We start from the raw sequence: 13,175 nt of genomic DNA, 5'->3' as shown, positions 1-13,175 counted from the left end.
AAAAAAAGTTGAATAGTATTTTTACTTTAATCCATTAGCTGGCATTAAGAGATGTTACAATAAAAAGTGAAATAAAACTCAGCGTTGCATTATTATTATAGAGGTGTTGCTGAGGACATACTTCCTAGTATCATACACTGTTTGCTGTATAAGGACTCAAATAAGCCTTTATAAACCTCAGAATCAAATAAGCTGGGCTTGTCAACAACAGACTTGTTCTCTTGGCATCATCTATAACTGATTATATTTTTCTTTATACTGGTTGCTAGCTCAGAGTCAAGTTTGTGGTGGAACCCTTAACCCTAACATGCCCTTTTAACAAAGTCGTTAATGTTTTTGAAACACGCAAATATCACATATACCCCTAAAACATCTTTAAAAGTTTTAGGATAAAGCTGAATATAAATAAACTAATGAGGTAAATAACCTGTCTGGTGTGTTGGTAAACAATCCACTGTTTTCCACATAAAATTGAGAGTTCAGTTTCCTTGGGTAGCAATTAATCGGATAGGTTAAGCTGCTAACTAGCTAATTCTTAGCCTTTTTAGAGTTGTGCAACTTTGCAGTATTCGTAGTTTCTGAAGTTCAGAGTAAGATGTAACTTAAAACTAGATCTTTTTCTTGCTTTCAACCTTAGATTATAAATTAACTTAATATATTAGATTAAAAAAGGCTTCCTTATCCCTCTTCTCCATACTGTGGGGAGAAAGATCAAACATCATCATCATCCTGTAGACATAATCCCTCTCAAAATGTGGTCCAGATACTTGATCTATGACTTAAGGGGTATTAGAATAGTTGGCACTGGAGGAACATGCAGTGGAATTAGTATACTGTTAATATCTCTTATACCCTGGATGAAAGTTTGGATTCTAGATTAGATATAGAATGTATTCATCAAAGAACTTACATGGCTGTATTTTTGATAATTCTTCCTTGGTCCATTTTCTGCCCAATGCCATGCACAACAAATACAATATGGGTAGTCTGTGATGGCTTGTCTTCTAATGTGGCTTCTTCTACATAACCTCTATGAAGTCTGGTCCCACTACTTGATGCTGTAGAAAAATTATAATTCTAAGTTTACTATTTAATCTGAGAAATAGCATTTTCCACAATACGTTAAAAGAAAAAAAAAAGAAGTAAAAGGAGTATTATGAAAAAATTTCACTGGCTGTGGGGGAGGAAATAAAAACTGTAAGAAGGTATATATTGATCAGCTGTGATATAAAGTGAACTGAACACAACACCAAAGCCAGAAACCATAAAGAGAAAGAAATGGAAGGAAAGAAGGACAAACGGACAAACTGAACATATAAAAATTTAAAGCTTCTATAATAAGAAAATATCAGGAAAAAAGAAATGGCAAACTGGAAAAAAAATATGCAAAATATAACCCCTAATTACTTAAGTATACAAGGAGAGGTTACTAATTAAAAAGTAAAGACAACTATTCAAATAGCAAAATAAGCCAAAGTTATGGAAGGTAATTCAGAAAATAAATATAACTGACTAATAAACATAAAAAGATATTCAAAGCACACTTATTGATGAAATTAAAATTTTAAAATAGGATATAAAAATTTTATCAAACTTTAAAATTCTTTTTACATTTATTGTTTGATAATGCTCTCATATCTTCCCCAGGTATCATTCTCTCTTTTCTTTCATTTAGTCAAACTTCTCTAAAGAGTTGTCAGGCCAGGCACTGTATTTCAAGCCTGTAACCCCAGAGCTTTAGGAGACCAAGGTGAGAGGATGGCTTGCGCCCAAAAATTTGAGACCGGCCTGGACAACATAAAGAGACTCTGTTTCTAAAAAAATAAAATAAAATAAACTAGCTGGGCATGGTGATGCATCCCTGTAATCCTAGCTACTGAGGAGGCTGAGTTCGGAGGATTGCTTGAGCCCAGGAATTAGTTCCAGGTTATGATGCGCTATGATCACACCACTGTACTCCAGCCTGGGGGACACAGTGAGATCCCATCTTAAAAATAAAAGAAAAAAAAAAAAGAGTTGTCTATTCTCATTGCTTCCATTGCTTCACCTTCTACTTACGCTTCAACCCATGCCAATCTGGTTTCTGCCCCATCAATCCATCTAAGTCACCAATGACCTCCAGGTCACTAAATACAATGGAAAACTTTCAGTCCTCATCTTCCTTGACACTATTATTTCAACTGCCACATTTTAGGTTTAACAGCTTTCGTGCTTTTAGAAGTATAAAAGATATTTATTAATTTTGTCAAATCATTCTAAATATATAATTATTCCTTGATGAACACATGTCAACTCAATCAACTTAATAAAAGTTTCATTTAAAAAGGAATCTGTCACTAAATTTAATATATTTAAAACATACTAAAAACAATATGAATTGTCTATTTTGAATATAAGAGAAAAAGATTCCCAAAATTTTGATAAGCTCTAGTAATATTTAACAATTTTACCTTTAGAAAATCCCAGTTTCTGGGTAACTGTTCTTGCAATTTTAGATGTTGTTGCATCACTATAAAGATATACTTCATCCACACTGTGCCAGTCCACATGGTTTCGACTCAACTTGAAACTATGAACAGCTATTGCAAAAAGGAAAAGCTAATTTGAAGGTCTCCAAGACAAACTTTGTTTGAAAAATTATAACACTCAGATTTTAAAATCAATGTTATCTAACAAACTCAGATATGGAACTTAATTCAATAAAACACTATTTCACATTTAAAAAAAGTTATGTGAAGCAAGTAATGGATAGGGACTTTATTTTACAAATAATCCTGCTACAGGGAATGGCAACTTTTTAAACTACTGAGTGACTTAACTATCATAATTTTGACCTCTAATATACAGCTTCTATGTGTTTTGATAATTAAACAACTGCTTTCCCGGGTGATGTGGCTGACTCTTCATCGGGTCTAAGGCATATGTACCTCAAGCCCTCAATAGCTTTGACAGAGCAACTTAACTTCAGTTTCTTCTACTGATTTTACTAAAAATATCAAAGGATTTGTAAAAATTTCACTAAGTGGCCAGGTGCAGTGGCTCACGCCTGTAATCCCAGCACTTTGGGAGGCCGAGGCAGGTGGATCACGAGGTCAGGAGATCGAGACCATCCTGGCTAACATGGTGAAACCCCGTCTCTAGTAAAAATACAAAAAAAAATTAGCCAGGCATGGTGGCAGGCGCCTGTAGTCCCAGCTACTCGGGAGGCTGAGGCAGGAGAATGGCATGAACCTGGGAGGTGGAGCTTGCAGTGAGCCGAGATCACGCCACTGCACTCCGGCCTGGGCTACAGAGCAAGACTCCGTCTCAAAAAAAAAAAAAAAAAAAAAAAAAATTCACTAAGTGCTAGACAAAATAAGACTCAGGGGGAAAAAAATTTACCTTTAAACTGCGAAAAAAATAATCTATTGGCAAATGAGGTATTTTTGGAATGGATAGTAAAGCCAATAATTACTGGATGTTGCTCATCATAGCAGAAATCCAAAACTGAAAGATATTTTAGTAATACAAAATTAAGGAAGTGTTTTTCTGCCATGATGTTCAAATCAGTATGGTTGGCTGGGTGTAGTGACTCACGCCTGTAATCCAGCACTCTGGGAGGCTGAGGCAGGAGGATCACTGGAGCCCAGGAGTTTGATAGCAGCCTGGGCAACAATAATGAGACCCCGTCTCTAAAAAAAAAAACTAAAAAATTAGCTGGGCATGGTGATATGTGCCTGTGGTTCCAGCTACTTGGGAGGCTGAGGCAGGAGGATCGCATAAGCCCAGGAGGTCAAGCCTGCAATGAGCTATGATCATGCCACTGCACTCTAGCCTGGGCAACACAGAGAGATCCTGTCTCAAAAAAAAAAAAAAAAAAATCAGTATGGTTGCTGCATTTCTGTAACTGGGGATATGCTTGGCGAAAATGAGGCCTTAAAAAAATTCCAAACCTATTTTCTTTAGGAATTCATAAGCCCCAGGAGCCAGGGATTGTGTCTTGATCATTTCTTATATCCCTAGCACCAAACAGAATGTCCTATCACAATGTCTGGCACATACCACAAATATAGCAATGTTTGTGGAAGCAGTGAAGAAACTGATATAATATACCTATCAACTCATAATTTGATAATTCTTATGTTTTGAGGGCCTTAAGCTTTTCCTTTATAGCTCTGTTATATAGGTAGGAAAAATTAACATACCCATCTTCAGAAAGCTAAGTACCTTCAAATCACTATGCTTGATTTATTTTCTTAAAATTCTTTCAAGGCAAAATATTATCTCCCATTTTACTTACAAAAATACAGAGGTACAAAGAGACAAACTGACCTGCCACAGAGTTAGCTACTGGCAGAGTCTAACTCTTCTGATTTAAAGTTGGGCTGAAAATAACCTCAAGCTAAATATAAAAACATATAGCTCTGGTCAAGATGTATGATCATAAGACATTTTTATGAAAACCTATTCCCTACTAGGATACAAGTACATTATGAGGACTTGTACTTCTTAGTAAGTGTGCAACTTCAAAAGTTTATGAAAAACCAATTTATATTTTACTTACCTGCCACAGCACATTACTAACACTGTACACCAGATCAAGATTCAATTAACATAATAAACAAATTATATCTTCAGTTCCAAGAAAATAATGTATAAGGTCAGCTTTTTAAATAAAAGAACTTTTCATAAAGTAAAAAAATCTTTTGCAAGGGTTTAACAATCACTTTTCTAATTACATATCTGATCCATGCCACTACTTCAAGCTCTTATATGTTTCTAAACCACATTTTTGTTAAAATAGTTGTGAGCAACAGATGCTTAAAACCTTAAACTATGAGACCAAGATATTTAGAGATGAATGTTAAGCCAGAAAAATTCTTTTCCTCCTTAAATCATTCACATATCATCTTAAAGTAAACCATTTTAATGTTGGGGAACATCTGAATATCCTGTTACTGGACTATACACACTGTTTACCAATATTTATACATATAATAAAGTAGCAGTAAACAAAATAGTACAATAGGCACATTTTTAAAAAACTAATAATTTCTATGCTTTAAATGCAACTGAATACTATAAGCCAGGAATATAACTACATGGAGAAATAAAACTACAATTACTGTACCTTGGGAACGCTTTCGTTTAAGACCTGCCGCATCTGTACTCTCCTTATATCTTCTCCATTTGAACAGAGAAGGGAGGGAGAAGGGAGGGAGGTGGTAGACAACTAAGAAAGCAAAAACACTGAGCTTCAAAGTAAATTTTAAATGAGATTTGCCATTTTGCCTTTTTGTTCTAGTATTAACTTTAAAAAATGAGTTGCATTTGAAAAACATTATTCTAAATGCTTCATTTATATGATTTCTAAGAATCAGTAAAGCAAAACATTAGTATAATGTTTATCAAATAGCTGCTGTTACTGAAAGAAAAAAGGCAAATGATATCTAAATTTATTAAAAACAACTGTGATTATCATGTTTAATGTCTTTGCATAGAAAGAATTTTTTAAAAAGAACATAACATTTTCAAATGCTAAGAGATTTATAAACTCCATCTTTACAACACTAAGGTTATTTACTCTCACCAAATTTGTGACTGACATAGCCAACAGCTGATGTACAAATTGAGAATGCAATACATGACATTTTACATATCTAATGCAACCTTTCTGAGAAGATACCACAGCATACATTCTACTAGATGCTTTCCACTACTGAAGTATAATGGAACCTTCCCTTAGGGAAAAAAAAAAATTATTTTCTCAACTCCAAGTTATTAAAAGACTTTAAAAAACAAAACTTTTACTAAAAAACAAAAATCAAACTGGAAGCTCTGCTTTTAACTTTGCTTTTGAAAAGACTGTAATAAAATAATGAAAAAAGTCATTAGTAAAAATGTATGCTGTGACAACTTGTAAGCACTAAACAGACAACATAGAGTAAAGCTAGGCATACACTTGATATTTGGCAAATCAGTAGATAACCTTAAAGTCAACATTTTCCCTGTCAAATTTTGGTAGTTATATAAATTTCTTTATATTTTAAGTAAGTAATTATTTAAAAGTTCACTTGAACTTGAACCTTACAAATTAGTTTCTCACCAATTAATAAATTACAGAATCTTTGATTAGCTCAAATTTATGTTCAAATACATTTGATTTTCATCCTCACTCCCTTCTAATATTAATGTGACATTCAAAGGTTAAATACTGCTCAAATACAAAAATATTTAATTCCTGTTTTATAATACTAGAAATGTAACAAATCTGTTGAATATGCAGATGTAGTATATACAAAGATTTGTGTAATAAAAGTAATTGAGAAATGCTTACAAGACACAATAACTATATCTATATGTAATTAGATGGCTACAAAAACTATAAACTAGAACTAAAAGCTGGGTTGCTACGTCAGGATTATAAAAACATTTCCTTGTCACAGAGAGGTAGAAAATGACAACTGATGCAATTTTCTTCACTGAAAATGTTTCTTCTTTCATGTGCCTTCTGGTCAGTTACTGAGGAGCAGATGTCCCACTTAGACCAGGAAATAGTTTTAAACAAAAAATTCATTAGGAAAAAGATGCTAATATATCAAAGTAAATCAAACTGACACAAACTTGAGACTTTACTGCTTGAAACAAAAACTAGATTTTGTAGATCTGGTAGTAAAACTAACGTGAACCAATTCCATATTATTAAAAGAGAACGAAATGGGAAATGTATGGACTATTTGACCATGTTTTAAAATTACGTAAACGCTTTCAGAAAGCTAGCCAAGATACACAAATGAAGGCTTTATTTTCTAAAAGAATAGTATAATTTAAGGGTTAAAAAAAAAGACAAACACCCCATACACAGAGAAACAGAAAAAAATTTTTTTCATCCTCCAGAGAAACATATTTAAAACATTTTCACAAAATTAAACAGACATGGTTCTTTTCAAATGTAATTCTTATTTTCACTTGAAAGTCATTTGCTTTATTTATTACACATCCTGTAGCATACAGAGCTTAACTTTTTCAACCCAAAGCACAGAATTAGAGGTACTATGATAAGTACAGTAGAGGAAAAAAAAGAGTTTACTATCGATCCAAAGAAAGATCATTGTTAAAGAAAATTCAAGTGCCAGAAAGCACTATTTAATTTTCTTTTTTTAAAATAAAGTTTTAGTTAGAAATTCTTACATAGTATTAGCAAAAGATGCATAAGCTCAAAACACAACTGCAAATGCTAATTTATTAATGCTAACATTCAATAAAAATTTTAATATGTTAAAGTCTTACATAGCAATGAAGAAGATTTAAAATACTTGTTTTTTTTTTTTTTTTTTTTGGAGACGGAGTCTGGCTCTGTCGCCCAGGCTGGAGTGCAGTGGCGCAATCTCGGCTCACTGCAAGCTCCGCCTCCCGGGTTCACGCCATTCTCCTGCCTCAGCCTCCCAAGTAGCTGGGACTACAGGCGCCCGCCATTACGCCCGGCTAATTTTTTGTATTTTTAGTAGAGACGGGGTTTCACCGTGGTCTCGATCTCCTGACCTCGTGATCCGCCCGCCTCAGCCTCCCAAAGTGCTGGGATTACAAGCGTGAGCCACCGCGCCCGGCCGAAAAAGATTTAAAATACTAAAAATATTTCCAATAAATTTCCTTACTATATCTTAAAGAAACTTTCTACATTATATAATTCTGAAGGCACGAGAGTATCACAAAAGAGGGTTACTGCTGCTGATGACATACTAATTCCTACAACAGAAAAACTAACTTTTCCCTTTAGAAAAGCTGGCAACCCGAAAAATTCCAACCCCAGGGAAGCAGTCTTACACATCTCTAACCTGCCAACTATAATGAGAAAATTCCTGGCAATCTTTCTTGGACCTCAGAGCAATAAAGTTGGATAAGTTTATAAAAATTAAATAATAACTAAAAGCTAGAAGGTGGGAATCCTTAGTCACCAAAGAGAGAAGAAAAGGAAAGCTAGTTAGAAGGTGAGCACCCCTCCATCTTTTTAATTGAGCTTTGAAATGCTATGTTCACAGTATGGGGTATATTTATTCAGCTACAGTGATAGGAATACATACTTCATCCACTAACTTGTTAAATGTCATAAATCTTTACAGAGACACCAACACCTGTGCTGCTACGGCACCTGAAATTACCTGGAACAGTAAAAATTCCAATCTTTTACTTTCAATTTATCTGTGATTTTTATAGTCAGGTCTTGCGTTCTTAAACAATCTGTCACTTTGCCTTTTAATTGGAGTATTAATTATCTTATATATACAAATATATTTATATTTGTTATTGATATGGGTGAATAGGTCTGCCATTTTTCCATTTATTTTTCTCTTTGTCCCATCTGTTTTTTGTATCTCTGTTCCTTTTTCTTGGTTTATTTTGGGTTAATTGAATATTTTTTAGTATTTCATTTTAATTCCTCTACTAGACTTAAACTTTATATTTTGGAATAATTTTATACTTAACAAAAAATAGCAAAAATAGTACAGGGAGCTATGACATATTCTTCATCCAGCTTCTCCTAATGTTAGCATCTTGCATAACTACAGTATAATTATCAAAACTAAGAAATTAACACTGGTACAATACTATCAACTAATATATAGACTTTATTCAGGTTTCTCTAGTTTTTCCACTAGTATCTTTTTCTGCTCTACGATCCAATCCGGGGTACCACATTGTGTTTTGCTGTCATGTCTCCTTAGTCTACTCTATTCTGTGACAAATTCCTCAATATTTACTTGTCTTTCATGACCTTGACACTTTTGAAGACTACTGGTCAGTCATTTTGTAGAATCACCCTCAGTACCAGTTTTCTCACGATTGAATTGAGTTTACTCATTTTTTGGGCAGAGTGATGTGCTGCACTTACCCATTCAGTTCAACCTATTTTATACTGATTACTATGCACGTTTGGATAAATAAGATGTAAAATGAGTGAAACACTAATCCAGCAGTAGATTTAAGTATTAATGTTTACCAAATTACTTGTTGACATCTTAATTTCTATTTTTATGTTTCATCCCAAGTGAAACAATAGGCTTTCATTTGTTAAACTGCTAAACATTTTCTAGCCCAGGAGGTAGAGTAAGGAGAAAATCAATTTTCATTTTAACTCTCACAGAGAACTAAATTTAGATTAAAGTATCTAAATCACGAAGTCATTATCTTTTTGTGGGTTATCTTTATTTGTATGCTACAAAGAGTTACACAGTGTACCAAATTTTCATGTTTTTTTAACTCAATGCTCATTTTGAGATTAGTAAGGAAAGTTAATAAGGAGGAAAATATTAAATACAGTTGGCACTCCTGATCTGCAGATTCAACCAACCACAGACCAAAAATATTTGGGGAAAAAAAAATAAAAAACAAAAATAAAAAATATTATCAATCAAAAACCAACACAGTATACAACTATTTACATGGCATCACATAGTATTAGGTATCATAATCTAGAGATTATTTGAAATATACAAGAGAGGGCTGGGCACGGTGACTCACACTTGTAATCCTGGCACTTTGGGGGGCTGGGGCAGGAGGAACACTTGCGCCCAGGAGTTCAAGACCATTCTGGGCAACATAGTGAGACCCTGTCTCTACAAAAAATTAAAAAAAAAATTAGCCTGGTGTGGTAGTGTACACCTTCTTGGGAGGCTGAGGCGGGAGGGTCCTGGAGCCCGGGAGTTAGGAGCTGCAGTGAGCTGTGATTATGCCACTACGCTGCAGCCTGAGTGACAGAGCAAGACTCTGTCTCCAAAAAGTAAAATAAAATATACAAGAGGATGCTCATAGGTCATATGCAAATACCACTCCATTTTATTAAAGGGACTTGGATGTCCTCAGATTTTGGTATCTGGTGGTGGTAGGGGGCGCCTAAAACCAATCCCCCACAAATACCAAAGGACGACTGTACCACTATCTGTTTGTGGCAAGAACAACCCTAACCAAACAGCCAAGGTCAGAAGAAAAAGGAATTATTATTTATTTTAATGTCCTTGAAGGCAAGAACTATTAGTTTCTTTGATATTCCCCAGAGCATTTAATAAACATCCCTGAATATAGTATTTTAAAATGTTTTAAATTATTAAATGAGGTTTTTCCAGAAAGCCTTATGTGAATAATTCCACCGCATTGTGATTATCTACTCACTTTATTCCAAATATCTTTTCAGAATATGTAATATTGACTGTCTACTACTATGTCTTCTTGTACTTACTCTTTTGTAACTGTTTTCATCTGTTGGCTTTGTCTACTCTGATAGGCTTAAAACTCCTTGAGGGTAGAAACCTTGTCAATTTCTCTCACAAAAGTGCCTACCACATTACTATACATGGGATCATTCAAAATCTGACAATATGAATAGTCAAGGCTTTATACACGAGAAAATTTAGGTGGAAAGGGTACTTTCCTCCCTCAAACTAATGAAGTATAAAATTTCAGAAGCTTAGAGGTAACAGTAAATTCATTAAAAAGATTATAATATTTTTTGGTCTTTGTAGTTGTAAGTTTGAATTATTTTCCCAACAATGGTAGTTTTTTGGATAGCAAATATTCTTTCCTTAAGACTTGTTATTATTTTCAAATGTACTACACAATTTCCCATAATTTTCAAAGTCAAATGTCACAAGATATAAATATGTTTAATACTGAATAAAGTGACCAAAAATTATGACAAAGATATGTTCAGTTGAACATATCTTTGCTAATAACAGAACATGCTTAATCTTATATGCCATAGTACATTATAAAAAAAAATTTTTCTTCTAATGAACCTCAAAGAATCATCATTTTTGAAAGATTACAATGCAAAAGTGTTCTAATAATTTAATAATTTTCCATTACTAATTAAAATTTTACTACTCCATGTACATCCATAAAGATAACAAAAAATATTACAATATCCTAGAGATTGCTACCCTAGAGCTGAAATATACACTCATACATACAGATACACAAAGATGTTCTAAAAAATGTACTCATACAAATAAACCATCTTCTTACATCAGTCTTATTTAAATTCAAACACTTTGAGAAAAACTGAAGTATCTTGCTACATTTAGCATTTAGACAGGAAGCAGAAGTAAAAAGGACATATTAAATTCTAATTTTTATTGTAGTAAAAACAAGATTAGAAACATGCAGAATCTAGAGATGAAACAGAGCTGATGATTAATCTCCACAGGATGACTTAGCAAATGGAAAAAAAACAAGTTCTGAACACAGAATGAGAAGGGGGAATCATCTACTTGTATTTTTCATACTCATCCTCTTTCTCCTCCAAGCTCCTGGATTTTTTTCATGTGTTAATAATAAGAAATTCAGGTGGCTAAACTGGGTTTGTGATGGTGAAATTGACATTTTTGAGGCAGAAGACTTAGGAGAATTAATAGAATGAAAAAAAAATCTGGAACTCAGACTTCCCCAGTGGCAGTAAGATTATTTTATGATAAAAGGTCTGTCCTTCAAATACTATGAAGTAGACTTTGGAAATTATTCTGACCAATAGTGATGAGAAGTTATAAAATATTTCAGTCACTACCATAAGATCACAGATATATAGAACTTGCTATTTTTACTATAAGAAGAACAAAGTATTATATGGCAATCTGTGGAAACATACTTAGAGCTCTTATACTGGGCTGCTCCTTATTTATTGATATGTAAGAACCTTTAGTTTAAATTTTCCAGTGAAATAAGGACATATTTGATTCTACAGATTAGGAAAATATATTTAGAATTTCCAGAGTATGGTATCTGGCACATAACAGACAACTATTATTATATAAATTTGTTAGCTTTAATTGCTAATTTTTTCAGAAGTCACAAGTTTCCTCAGTTATGTAGACTTTTAATCAACTAGATGCAAATGATATTTTAATTTGATATAAGCTAAAATACAGTTTCCTTGCTTGTGACAAATGTATACATATGTTCAGAGAGGTAAGAGAGAGCAAAGAGTGGAAGAGAGAAAAAACATGGAGTGTTACTAACAATAAGAAGAAAAAAATCCCCTGCCAACTTAAAGCTTACTGCTGACATTAATTATGTTATGTAAACAATTACTTCCAACCACATAATTCATTTTTTTCAAGCTTCATTCTGTAAATTACCGATCAATATTGAGTTTTTCTGCTTTAGAGATGTTTTAGGATGGGAAGGGGAAAAAATCAATTAATATTTTAATTCACTAGATTCAGTAGAGCTTGCCAAGAAACCTCCTAAATAAAGGCTAGCATGAAGAAACGCTTTTAGAAGAAAAACTTCAGACAAATCTACAAATTCTAATCTACCTGTACAGTTATACTCACCAGAATAGTTGATCCCACTGCCTGCAGTAAATGGAACAATAGAAGTATTTTTAACTTTACCACATATTTTGAAGTTTACTTAAGATTTAGACACACAATGAAAACGTGGCAATCTTAGCAACTATATAATATTTTAACTGTTACAAAAATATGCAAGTGCTGAATAAAGAAATGTAAGGAGTAGACTGTTTCAAATTAAAACTTGATATGGTTTTCAATAGGGGATAGCTGAGAGATACACAAAGATAATTAAAGATTTTTTTTTTTGAACTTCAGGAAAAGAACATTGAAATATTAATGAAACTTGTCTTTTGATATAATGACAAGGAATTTTTTGGTTAAGTTCAATTTCCTTTGATAACTAAAAAATTACTAAAAAAGATTAAATAGGGAGTGCATTGTAACAACCTGTACATTTATAGTAAACTGTGTTAATATTATGACACTTACCATACACATTAAAATAAAAATTGAGATAGTTCAGATATTTATAGCAGTTAATTTTAAAATTCTAGAATAATCAAATGTTTAAAAAAATCAAATTTTCTAATTCTAAACCTCCTGAATTATTATGTCAAATTTACAAACTAAACTTCATCAACAACTTACTTGGTTTGTAGAATATATTAAATGTATCAATTGATCTTACCATCTTTTCCATCTATGGATTTTGACACTTCAATATCAAAATTTTCCTGCATCTGCTGGCCCCTAAAACAATTGAGATGTTCTCGCTCAATTAAATTACTTTCTTCCTCTTCTAGAGGCTGCCAAGTGCCATCAATAAACCACTGTCCACGCATTACTGGTATTTTATCAGCCTCTGAAAAAGAGAAATCACAGAATTATACACATTTTAAGATTCAACTT

At 33.0% G+C, this 13,175-nt stretch overlaps 1 protein-coding gene across 4 annotated transcripts in view; it reads right to left on the bottom strand.

Annotated features, from left to right (window-relative positions):
• DDHD1 (DDHD domain containing 1) overlaps positions 1-13,175 on the bottom strand; it is a 124,593-nt gene that overhangs the window by 48,035 nt on the left and 63,383 nt on the right. For 2 of the 4 annotated variants that reach the window (XM_032179353.2, XM_032179356.2), the window contains exons 2-5: positions 12,955-13,128; positions 12,306-12,326; positions 2,451-2,579; positions 911-1,058 (exon numbers count right to left, since the gene is read on the bottom strand). In XM_032179353.2, coding sequence (XP_032035244.1) covers positions 911-1,058; positions 2,451-2,579; positions 12,306-12,326; positions 12,955-13,128 — 472 coding nt within the window. The remainder of the gene's footprint in view (positions 1-910; positions 1,059-2,450; positions 2,580-12,305; positions 12,327-12,954; positions 13,129-13,175) is intronic. The other 2 variants (XM_032179355.2, XM_032179357.2) reach the window with 1 other exon arrangement.

The sequence above is a fragment of the Hylobates moloch genome, unplaced genomic scaffold, assembly GCF_009828535.3.
Source record: "Hylobates moloch isolate HMO894 unplaced genomic scaffold, HMol_V3 SCAFFOLD_16, whole genome shotgun sequence".
NCBI classification, from domain to species: domain Eukaryota; kingdom Metazoa; phylum Chordata; class Mammalia; order Primates; family Hylobatidae; genus Hylobates; species Hylobates moloch.
This window is presented reverse-complemented; position numbering and strand designations above follow the sequence as displayed.